General features: G+C 25.0%; 1 protein-coding gene and 1 long non-coding RNA gene across 4 annotated transcripts in view; one reads left to right on the forward strand and one right to left on the reverse strand.

Moving 5' to 3' along the window:
* Positions 1–13,259, forward strand: part of LOC107999717 (haptoglobin) — a 33,074-nt gene that overhangs the window by 16,639 nt on the left and 3,176 nt on the right. For all 3 annotated transcript variants that reach the window (XM_017059716.3, XM_062076730.1, XM_062076731.1), the window contains exons 4-6: positions 2,912–3,045; positions 3,625–3,817; positions 10,652–10,743. In XM_017059716.3, the coding sequence (XP_016915205.1) occupies positions 2,912–3,045; positions 3,625–3,817; positions 10,652–10,743 (419 nt within the window). The remainder of the gene's footprint in view (positions 1–2,911; positions 3,046–3,624; positions 3,818–10,651; positions 10,744–13,259) is intronic.
* On the reverse strand, positions 10,309–10,658 carry LOC133666328 (uncharacterized). Its single transcript, XR_009830369.1, has 2 exons — positions 10,458–10,658; positions 10,309–10,398 (listed from the first exon to the last, which is right to left on the reverse strand). It is a non-coding gene; the product is annotated as an uncharacterized LOC133666328 (long non-coding RNA).

Consider the following 13,259-nt stretch of genomic DNA (forward strand, 5'->3'; position numbering starts at 1 on the left):
GAATATATCACAAGTTAGTATATATAAACGATCGAATATGTAATAATAACACTTCTGAATGATTGAAAATACTAGTTTACTCGTATAATTAAGAAATAATTATTAATAAGAATATTAATTAATCGATAAAACTCATTACGATAAACAAAAATAATATATATGTACACATAACCAAGATAAAGACAGTTGACAAAGACAGTTGACTTTCCTCATTCTATGCTGGAAAATTACCTATTTTTACGTAAGGACAAAGAAAAATGTTACATAAAGTTATAGAACTTTACACAACAATTTTGTTCTTATTTTTATAATGTAAAGAATACGCCATAGCAATTTGTCGTCAAAAAACTGGGACACCTTTCATATTCAAATTAAAACTCGATATAAGTTATTAAAGAAGATACAGAAGTTTAGAAAATTCCAATATCCTTCACTTGTATTTTATACATAAGTCAATATTGTAGTGTACATTTTCTTGAAAAGCGACATAAATAAAAAATTATCATGAAATAACTTTGAAACGATTTAAAAAATACGTAAGAATATCATATTAAAAATGAAAATTCACTTACTCGGGATTCTACTGGTAAAAGATATTATGCTTTCTTTGTTTTAATGATGCAATAAATATAAATTTTCCACCAAGTGTGCAATATGCAAATTGTGAAATTAATTCAATCTTAAATATTCTTTAAAGTTAAAAGGAAAATTTAAAGATATAATTTGAATCCATTTTCCAAATATTTTTCTACTAATTCATCTCCAACCAATTTTTTCTGCTCAGTTATTACTTGTCCTATACAAAAACTGTTCAAGAAACAGAAGATTATGAAAACAATTTATTTAATAGTTTCTTTCTGATAAAAATTTTTTATATATGTAAGATTAATAAAATTGTAAAAGTGTATCAAATTATCTTTAATGAAAATATTTAATTTCAATAATCTCATTATGATATATATTTCGTATGAAAATGAATAGCATTTTAGAAATCACACTGTAATAAAAGATTCACTGAAAAGAATTTTCTTATCAATTATTTTTAATTCTTAATTTAAATTTAAATTTCTTAATTTAAAAAAAAATAGAATATTGAAATTATACATAGGATTAGTTTACTTAGATTAAATTAGGATAGAATATACAAAGAGTTAAAATGTTGAAATGTTGCACTTATTCTATAATTTATACCATTCTATAATATTATGAACTTTCAGAATTTTTAGATTTTTTTATGATAAATGATAATGTAATTTAGATAAAAAAAATAACAAAATAAAATTTTGTCAAGTAGTTGTCATTAACAATTATAAAAAATACTAAAAGAAAATGTAATGCAAAAATTGAATTTTGAAATATATATATTGCATTAAAAAAGTTTCTTTGCAATATAGTTATATTTTAACAAGTAAGACAGAAAGTTTTTGAAAAATTGAAAAAGTTGTGAAACGCGTAAAAGCACTTTTGAACTTCTAATTAAAAAAAATTCTTGTCTTATAAGACATAAGAACACATTGACTAAAAAGAATGTTAAGAAATTTATATGTATATATTTAAATCGATATTGAAATTAAATTAAATAAAATAAATTAAAATAAATTAAATTAAATAAATTAAAATAAAAAGATTAAACGAATAAAAAAATAAATAAAATGAAATGATTTTGTCTGTAATGAAACAATCATATTCTTAAATTATTAAAATTTATATTATTAAATTTTTGTATTTTCTTTGCTGTAACGATAAAATATATGTTTTATTATAAAATATTTAATAATTTATATTTCATTATTGCAATTGTAAATTTTATATTTGTTAAAACTTGGATACTTTAAATATTTGAATTCATGAATTTTAAAAAAATAATTCGAAAAAAATAAATAACATAATTATACGCAAATATTATTACGCTTGTTAAACGCATAAAATGAGGTTGACATAAGTAGACTTCGTTGAGTACCATTCTATCTTTCCAATTTTTATTTCACTATAATTAGATTGCGAATTTTTATTATTATATTTTTTATACATTGAATTTGTTGAATCAAATTTTAATTAATATTAATTTTGACAAAACTATAACCGTTAAAAGCCTTATTAAAAATGCATTTCACATAACCTAACATTTTTCTCATTTATACAAAATATATGTATATAAAGAATTCCATAATTTCCAGTTTAATTATAATGAACATAATTGTATTATGTATCTCATATACTTTTACAGTTTTTCAATTAACGCTTAATAATTTTATCACAAAATTAAACGAAAAATATTTATCTATTAATACTTCTAAGGTAGGATATTAAATAGAAAACTCGAAAGATAAAAGATGCAAACACTTGGGAGGGAAGGTTCATCCTTGCATCAATCGATCGGCTAATTATGCAATCGTTTCACCTATACTGTGAAATATAATCGCGATAGGACACGACCTCTTTGCAATTATAATATGCTACCGATGCATAAAAATTGTTATATGACTTTTATCATAATTATATAAATCGTTGGTTGCATACAGAATGCATAGTTGACTTAAAAACAACTGTAGAAAGGAGAATATATTTGCAAGCATAATTTACGAAGAATAATTGTTAGATATGAAATTTGTTTTTTCTTCGTTTCGTTAAAAAATCAAATGAAGATCAAATATTTGGTCAAACTTCAAATTATGTTAGATTAAGTTCATATTTTTTTATTATACTACAATAATTACTAAATTTACTAAAGTTTAATTAGGTTAAATTAGATTCGTATACTTCTATTGCAATAATTACTGAATTATTAGGTTAAGTTAGGTTAAGTTTATATTTTTCTATTGCACTATTATAATAATCACTAAATTGTTCTTTATTATAATTTTCAAGAATAATTCTATTCTAATTAGTATTGTTATGAAATTATGTACAGTACCACAGACTGAAAACCCGAAAATTACGTTCAAGAAAAACTCGTACGTCGTAGGTGAAAGTTTAGAGGCGAATTGCACTTCCTCGGCTGCACATCCAGTTCCTCATTTGACTTGGTATATAAACGGGAAGGAGGTGAGTAAATATCAAAGATAACAGGCATACTTGTGCCCAATAAATCTCGACGAGATGAATTTATTTTTCACTTGTAACATCATTCATTTAATTATGATAGTCTACACACATTTTTTCGATTTCATTTTCTTATATATATTTCTATTCTTACGATGAATCGAATTGATATTTAGAAAATTATCAACAGTACGATAATTTTAAGATTGAATAAAAAATTATAACATCAACTTATGGCCATTTATATTCGATAATATAAAAAAATTTTGTTATTGTTTTTGGTTTTTCTTTAATATTAACATTTTGTTTCGATTCTGATTCTTCACAGATGAAAGATATTTCTTATATGAAGTTATAAATTAAACATTTAAATATTAGGAAAAAAGCATAAAAAAAATATGTATTATTTGTGAAAATTTTATTATGAATAATGCCACTTGTTTTTTTAATACTTCTGTAACATAAAAATTCGTCTGCAAAACATTAATCCGTTAAAACTAACCTAATTCTTATGTCACGATGTGAGAAATTTTTTATAAAAATTTAACCAAACACCACAATGTTTTTTGCCTGTTATATTAGGTGGATATCAGTCTGGTAAATCACTATCCTCACACACACCACAAAAACCAACTGATGTCCGCTACTGCGAAGCTGGTGATAGAGGTTTCCGCATTGCACACAGGAAAAAACGGTAATTTGGAAATAAGCTGTCATTCGACCATTCCAGATTACGCAGTGCAGTATGCCGATATAAAGAAGGAATCAGTCATGGGTAATTATTTGACTCGATTTTATAAAATAATTTTTATTTTCTTTTCAATTCTCTATTTTTTTTTTCTATTTCTTCGTGAGAACGATTTAAAATTAAATTCAATTTGCAGATAGATATCTACTTATTTTTCATAAATTTTATTTTTACATAATTTTTTAACCTTCATTAATTAATTTAATTTTATAGATCTAATTTTGGTAAAATTGTTCTAGAAACATTTGATTCAAATTAAATCCATACAAACTCCCGATATTTTTTTACAGTATTTTTTTACAGTAATTAAACGTAATTGAATTTTAATGTTTTTAAAAAATAAATTTTCCGAACTCTTCACATGATCATCGTGTATAATATATTTTTAAAGTTCAATTTTTACATACACAATTTTTCTCTCTCATAAATATCTGCAACATCTGTATTTTATAAATCATATTTTTTCGCCGTGTATCGGTTACCGAACACTCATTTTTAGTGAGCCTCCCAATCAGATTTTCGAATTCTATTCAGCCCGTATGCACACGGCTTATTTATTTGCAATATTTTCTTTTTTTTTAACACGTACACGTTTCGTAAAAATTGGCTTGCTTTAAAAATGAAATTTGTTTTTCAAATGGAAATTCATATTTTCTAGATGGGAATCAATACATGCAAGTATTAGGGTCGATTTACAAACGAGGGAAGGGGAATTGTACACGCGAACAATTTCTCACCCATTTTTTCCATTAAAAAAGCATTTCTCTACTTTAATCTCATAGTCGTGAGATTTTCATCTCAAATACCTTTTCCATCGTTCATGTAAGGCATACTAATGAATGAGATGCGTAACCTCAAAAGTAGACGTTCTAATTAACTCGTTTGAAGACCTATTGCATCACAGGAAAAAACGTCCAATTAGAAATAGCATTTGCGAAAGTTATCCATGGCTTCTTCAATGCCATCTAGCTGCATCTAATCTCTAGGAATATTTTTTTATTTCTATTATATTTGATTTTATAATAACAATAATATAACATTCCGTGCAATTATTTTAATTATTAAATGTGTTAAGAATATCATATGCGATGTAAATTAACATTATAATTCATAATGGATTAAAAATGGAATTTATCTTATCTATCTGCAATAGGGAAATGGAGAAAAATATTATACTAGTGATTTTTAAAAAATATTCATCACTAGTGATAAATGCTAGTGATTTTTAAAAATTTTTATTAGTTTATTTTTCAATAAATTACTTATTTAAAAATATTTTTCAAAATAATAGTTACAAATAATGAATTTTTTTATTTGTAATATGATAATGGTATATAATGATATATTGAAAAAATATATTTAAAAATTATTTATATTTTTTCCCATAAAATATGTCAGGGAATAGATATTTATATTGTTCATTGAAAAGAAATTAATTTTTAGAATTTTTTCTAATCATGTAACATAGCAAATTATTAAAAAAAACTTTAAGTTTTCTTTAATTTTAAATTGTAATATTTTTCTATTGTACTGTAATAATCACCATAAATCATCTCAATAGCATTATTTCGTATTCGATGTTAAATTCCTCAATTAACATAAATCTTTAAATATCTCATATTTTCGAGTCTCGCGTTTCTAACGTCAGACCTACTTTTTATTCATTGTTTCAGTGAAAATTATGTCGATGGTCGAATCCTCAGCACCAAATATCGTGTGGGGATGGCCTCTAGCTACGTTACTGTGCATACTCTGCGCGATGCACAAGATCATTCCTTAATAAAAGTCAATTGCTGTAGGATAATTAAACGAAAGAAAAAAAAAGAAACTAAAGAAAGAAGAAAAAATACAGGAAAAAAAGAAAAAAAAGATGTGTAATATACGTAAACAAGGAGAAGAATAAATACAAGTGGAAAAAAAAAGGGAGAACTTGTGGGAAGGGGGGAATATATATTATATACATACATATATATATATAAATATATATATATATATTAATGAACGAACAATCACAATGTCTTCCTTGATTATACCGAAATACACGGGGGCAGCGATTTTATTGTCTTGCAGAAATTTTATAAACTCATATAGACGCGGCTTCTTCGTGCAACTATTTTCGATTGTCGCTTGTATCGATCGTTATCTATTTCGCGAAAATATTGTCGAATCCGGAGGGAGAATTCCGTTCGTCGTTTTTCTGGTCATTTCGATTCGCACAAGTTTGGAAGAGTATGACCATCGAAACGACGATAGAGGAAAAAAAGTAAAACAAAAAAAAAAATAAATAAAAAGAGAGAAAAGATATCGTAGTAAATAGTAATTCGCCGGTTAACAGTGATTTTTTTCTAAAAAGGAAAATACAAAAAAAAAAAAAAATACATAGGCTACACACACGGGCGCATTTTTCTTCATCTTCTCATAATATCGACCGCAAGATTAACTCGTTCACCATTATTCTATATTTCTATACTTACTGGATTTAAGATCTTTTAAATACGTTGACACTACATATCGGATAGAATACTTTATTCACTCGAGGAGAATTTATTATATTCGTGAAAATATATATATGAAGTACCGTTTTTATTCATAGTTTAAAGAATTATATATCTATCGCTATTTAGTATATTACGTACTTATCGATACTGGTAATTGTGATGCTAGAGACCTCTAGGTGATTTCGAAGAGATCTCGAGCATTTCAATGGACACACACGTTCATTCGATAAGTGTATTATTATGATCGGAGACGGTATAATGAATGTCAATTCGTAAATCGAATTTCTTGCTCGAAATTAAGGAGTGTAAAAGTATAGGTATTGTTTCAAATGAATATTAATCTTATCTTTTGTTTATTAGATGTGTAAATGAATTCACTGTTATGAATCGTGTAGCAATATTGAATTATTCATTCACAAAATAATTTTTGCTATTATTTAAAAATATTTGAATTCGAAATAGAAAAGAAGTAAATATAAAAGATATTGAATTGATTTACACATTTAATAAATATATGAAGTTTAAATCGATATTTTTATTTCGAAAAATGAAAGAGAATTTAATAGGAAGAAATGAGAATATCTTTACTGTATTATTACACTAACGTTATTCTTAGTACTTACAGTTACTACTTTCCAATTGCTTTTTTATCGACACGCATATCAATTGAATATTATAATCGATTATTTGACGTTTTTACATTTCTAGTTCTAGTATAATCTAATTATTGGTCATAATGCTAATTTATGAAAGTAAGAACGAAGAATATATTTCATATACATATTATCTAAAAAGATATTATAATAAGTTAAATAGATATGATACATACGAGCTTTGTACACGTGCGCATGTGAACGTTTTGTTTTTAAATATCTTAAATAGATATTTATATATAAAAAAATTATATATATACATATATATATATATATATTATATATACATATATACATATATGCGTGTTGTGTGCTAGCAAACGCAAAAATTATAGTCCGAAACTGGAAAATTCTATTGACAAATCAGAAATTAAGACTGTTGTACCTTGTTATCGGCATAATGATATATATATAATTCATCATAATGTTATTCGTTTATTTTGCAATCATTATTTTTTTATTTGAATCATTTGTTTCATAATAAGCAAAAAAATATCGTTATATAATAATATTTATATATTATTATATTAATATAAAGATAATTTAATTTTTAAAAAAATTTTTCAATATAATAATTGCGTTTCATTTTCACGGAACTTATTAAAAGTCAATATAAAATCAATTTATTAAATATATGTTAAATATATGTTCAGTTATATCGTGCAATAAAATTGTATATTATCTTATATATCAAATCAATCAAGATGATTGATAATATATGTTTGCAATTAATGCAATAAAATTATATAAGATAAGTACAAATTTTGTACAAATTTAATTTACATTATGCTGAAAAAATATAATACCAAAACTGTGTTCCTTATGTCTTTGTAGATATGTATTATATAAACTTTTATAAACAATTATATAAACTTGCATGTATATCTATTATTATATTTTTTTTTCTTATTTTTATATATTTATAATGTATAATTTTTATTGAAAAATAAATTTTTCATTTAATTTATTTTAATTTCATTTTTCCTTATGATAAATACGAAATAAAACAATATTATCAATATTATCGATAATTTTTTCGATTATATCGTCATATCAGAAATATATATAAATTTCTCAATATATCTATTTAAAACTCTTCGTTTCGCTTTTACTTCTACGCAGTTTTATTGCACGTTGTAATCAATCGTCTATAACCGATTAGGTAAAATGTACGCACACGTAGGGTCTGTCCCTTAAGAGCATGTATGATAAAAGTTCTATTTTTAATCGAAAAAGGGAAAAAAAAGCGAAAGAAAGAATGAAAAAGTTATCCCCTTCAAAGGGGATAAGTCTGGTTATTTTGTCGTCACGAGCGTGCATTTTATACACGCCTATAAATGTCTATATATCATGTAGAAAAACAACAAGGTATTATTATAGAATTTCCTTGCCTACGCACTGTCGAGTCTGCATTGTCGATCAATAAAATTGTGTATACGACGGTTTTCCGGGACATCCCACGTGTGCACGATTTTAAAACGCTTCCGTTCTCCTTTTTGTCTTCTCTTCTTTTTATTTTTCAGTTTAACGCATTTTGTGCAGAAAGAACGAGAAGAGGAGTGAAAGTGATACATACATACATATACATATGAGAGAGAGAGAGAGAGAGAGAGAGAGAGAGAGAGCGACTAGCGCAAATGAACGAGAAAGAGCATTATATCCATAATGGTATAAAGAGTGTTCTTTAGCAGGTGATACTTTCATCATATCGTGCAACATATCGTAGCGTTATAAATTAATGTAAAGAGTTAATCTTTTCGAGCTTCACGGCTACTTAATTATTTCGAGAGATGCTTGACAATAGATGTGGCACAATGCCGATATAATAGGAGACGCTGACAAATGCGATTTACCTAGTCATATACAGAGTGAACCGATTGAAAAGAAAGGTTAACCTTAAATGAAGATACTTCAATTCGATGACAATGTATCTGAAATCTGATTTAAATGGTTCGAAGAGCAATGATAATAATAATTTATATTCAAACTTTTTCTTTTTTCTTTTTCTTTTTTTATGTATAGAGATTTGGATAGTTTTCTTTTTTAAAATAGAACGTTGAAATTATTGATCTATGATAATATATTTTTAGAATTAATTAATTTTCTTCTTGCAATTCAATGCAAGAAATATTAAATTGTCAGGAAATAAATTATGATGTATAATTTAATATTATATTTATTTATTTTTGTATGTAATAATTATATTTTTGTTTCATATGTTCAAATATCTGAAAATAAGATTTTTAAAATAATGAAATATTTATATTTCGTTAGAAAAATAATATAAATAATAAATGATTTTTATTTTGATTGATTAATTTTATTTAAAATTTCATTTTAAGCTCTGACAACTTTAAATATTATATCGCAATTAATTTTCGGGCAAGTCAATATAATTTGTAAATTTAATGATATCAAAAAAATATTTACTACAAAATATTTATTATAAATATATTTACTTATCAAAAAGTATCGCAAAGAATTTAAAATAGATCAAAATTACTTAATTTCAGAATTTGTAAATCAGTATATATACAATAGAAACAAAAATTTCTATAATTTAATTCTTGAAATAATTAAAATCGTATCACCCTATGGATACCGTTCTGGATACAGCAAAAAAGAAGACAAAAGACGGCTGTATCATAAAAAAAAAAAGCAGCGAATTTGCACCGGTAGCACCGACGGTATTATAGACAAATGATCAAGATGTTGTTATTGTTCACATTGATGTGTTATTTTCAAGCGCTTATTGTTACTACAAACGAAGTTTCATCGAGCGACAATGACACAAATTCGGTGAAGAAAGTAGCCGTGAGGATAGTCGGCGGAGAAATCACTGACATAAAAAACTATCCGTTTATCGTATGTAAAATGCGCCCGTGACGTTTCCTAAATATTATCTAAAGCTACGGATACGCGAATCACTCTAATCGTTTCCAAGAAACAAAGATAAAAGAAGTGAAGTTAGCGATATATAATGTCAAGATAATGTCAATTTATCAATTAATCAATTTATTAATTAACCTTACATAATACGCCTCAATAATGGTAAGAAATATAATTCCTCATAAATTATTTTACTAGAATTCATAGAAAATAGCAGAAAATGTATAAAGTGTTTCCTATAAACGGAATTGATCAAAAGAGGCACAATATCATGAAATATAAAGGATAAAAATAATAAGAGTTAAATAATTTAAGAGCAAGTATTGATATTAGATATCTGTTTGATAAAAAAATTAGTCTACATATATTTATCCAAATAGATGTATTTAGATTAAAATTTGAGTTATTTAACTTCAAGAATAATTTACTGATAATCTATTAAAACAATTTTTAAGGTTAAAAATATAATAAACAATTATTTATATTATTAAGTATTAGTTTATTTGTCAACAGATTTCATTGTACATGTGTTTATAAAATATTTTGCATCTTTAATCGTCTTTTGCATCTGAAATTGAATGAAAATTAGTTATTTACATGTATTAAAAGTTAATGGATATAACTCACGTACAATTTAATCAACTACTTTAATCACATGTAACACAAGTTATTTGATTAATTCTGAAAATATTCACATGCATTACCATAACAAATTTAATTGGAAACGATTAAAGTGTTCCACGTGAAGATCTTAGTTGTATCGGTAAAATATAAGGATTCGCTGATGACGAAACCGAATTTTCAATGTCAATTTCTCGTAGGTCTCGGTACAACGGCGACACTTGAGTCATGTCTGCGGAGGTACTTACGTAGCACCAAGATTCGTTTTGTCAGCCGCTCATTGCATGGTCAGGTGCGTTCTAAGACTGCGACATTTATACAGTCTATGGCTCTTAACCCTAAAATGGTAGCAGAGTATTATCAATGTATACTGGATCTCGTGACCAACCGATTAGCGAAAAAATACTAGTGAAATGTTCGGTAGTTTGTTAATGGTAATTCGACGAATTCTTATTGGTGCTTGGATAAATACGATAAATACGTATTGTGGTTATGGAATATTTAGGCAATCAATATGTTTTATTAATATTTCAAGATTTTTAAAATTTTTAAACAAATGTTCAGTAATATTAAAATTAACAATATATGTATATTGATTTTTATGTAATGTTGAGAAACTTGAAATATCGATATATATTGATATAATGTTGAAAAATTTGAAATATTGATATACGTTAATTGTCTGAACACTCCTTTAATTATTCTGAGAAATATTCTATATAAATTTTTGGAAGTAACTGGACGATTAATTTTACGTCATTTGATCAATTATAGGAAAAGTATTAAAGGAATTGTGGATAGTCGATGATAAAAATTTTTTATAATTGTTCTCATTGTGCTGGAAAAGAAATGTGTTCAAGAGTTTGGATATTGAATTGTAACATATGAAATGGTTTTCTTATAATATTAAGATAAAAATATATTAATCGTTAATAAAAAATATCTGATTAATTAAATCAAGAAAATTTCTAGGGATCGAATTAGAATTCTAATAACATATACATATGTATTGTTCAGATTTTTTGTATAGATTTTGATGCATTATTTTTTAGAGCTTATTAGAAAAAATCAACGATGGTTCGGATGGAATAAAGAAGATTCATGATCTTTGAAAATATTTCAAAGATATCATGTTTAAATATAAAATATGAAATACATATATAAATATGTATACAATATGTATACATATTGTATAAATATGAAATATAATATATGTTCAACCATTGATACTAGATGATGCATAATAAAATTAATTATCGATTTACGATATAATTGCCTGTAAATAGGATTTAGGAAAACAAACGGATAGACTTTACAGAATATAAATAATAAAAATAAGATAATAAATAAATATTGCGTATGTTACAATCCAATATAAACAATATAAAACAGTTCCAATCTTAGGTAGCAAGTAATTAATTATTAAGTATATAATTCTAACTTCCTCTTTAAAACGTTAAAACTTCCATATAATAAGTCTTCATATTAAATAAGATTGATGAAATTTTGTTTTTAAACGTTCTCGATTAGAAAAGGAAGAACGCTCATTTTCTTTAACATTTTTTAATCACGCGATGGTAACGCTTGCATCTCATATACAGTAAAGTTAGTCTCAAACCATAGAAACGAGAACACACAGAATCGATTTCCTTTCAGTACGCGTCCTGCTAACGATTTTATAGGGATTAGTTAGTTCAATGAAATGAAATGCGCGATAAATGACGTCTATAGTTATTTTTTTATTAAAATTTTACATAGATAAAACATCGTTTAAAATGAGGGGAGAGATTAAACAAATAAAAAAAAAAAAAGAAAAAAAGAAAAAATAGAATTCACTATTTCTTGTGTATTTTTATGCTACCATTTTACGGTCACAGGGCAATCTTCGCTCGTAGCGCTTTCATTGCTATCGTAGATACGTATGCTTTTAAAGTCTTCGAATGTGACAGATAATGACACTTTGGCAATATCATAGCTTGTCCAAAATTAACCGATTCGAGGTTATTTATGATTGATCTCGCCATATTTCCATCAGATAAAAGAATAGATTTCAAGAAAAAAATCCTAGAGATTTATTTTTATTTTATAGATATTTTTTTATCATATTTTCGTTGAATTTTTTTTTAAATAATTCTTTTATCTTTTTTAATATATTTTAATTTTATTTTTTTTTAATTTTACTTTTTTATTTTACTTTAATATTTTTTATTTATAAATCATTTTTTATTATTTGCAATAAATTATTCTTTATCTTTCTTTTCTTTATATGAAAAATAACGAATGATGGTTAATTTAATAAATTTCTCAAATTATATTTGAAAAGGAATACTAAGTGAAAGACGAAAAATATGTATAATGCGTAAATGTCATTTACGGCGAGACTCTTGATCAAGCAATAAATAACCTCTTGATCAAGCAATTAATTTTGAACAAGCTATAATGAGATAAATTTTGCCATTAAATACTATTCCAAATCGAATCAAGGCAATCGTTAATCTTTAGATTGCTAAATGTGCAATCTAGAATAGAATATCTGTATTTCAGTCGAAACTTTAGTAAGAAAATATTTGAGTATCGATATTCGAATTTGACAAAACAATTCGAATAAACGTCACTAAATAATTAACAAATTGTCGATTAAACTGTTGACTAGATTTCGTGCTAACATTTCGATTAAGAAATATTTCTTTTCGATTGATAAAATGATCTTAATTAATATAAAAATTATATTAATTTAATCGTAATGCATAACATTAGTTTAATTGTAATTTATTATATTTTCATACTGAAATCATATTGTTGGATAAA

The sequence above is a fragment of the Apis cerana genome, linkage group LG6 (assembly GCF_029169275.1).
Source record: "Apis cerana isolate GH-2021 linkage group LG6, AcerK_1.0, whole genome shotgun sequence".
In the NCBI taxonomy this organism is placed as follows: Eukaryota; Metazoa; Arthropoda; class Insecta; order Hymenoptera; family Apidae; genus Apis; species Apis cerana.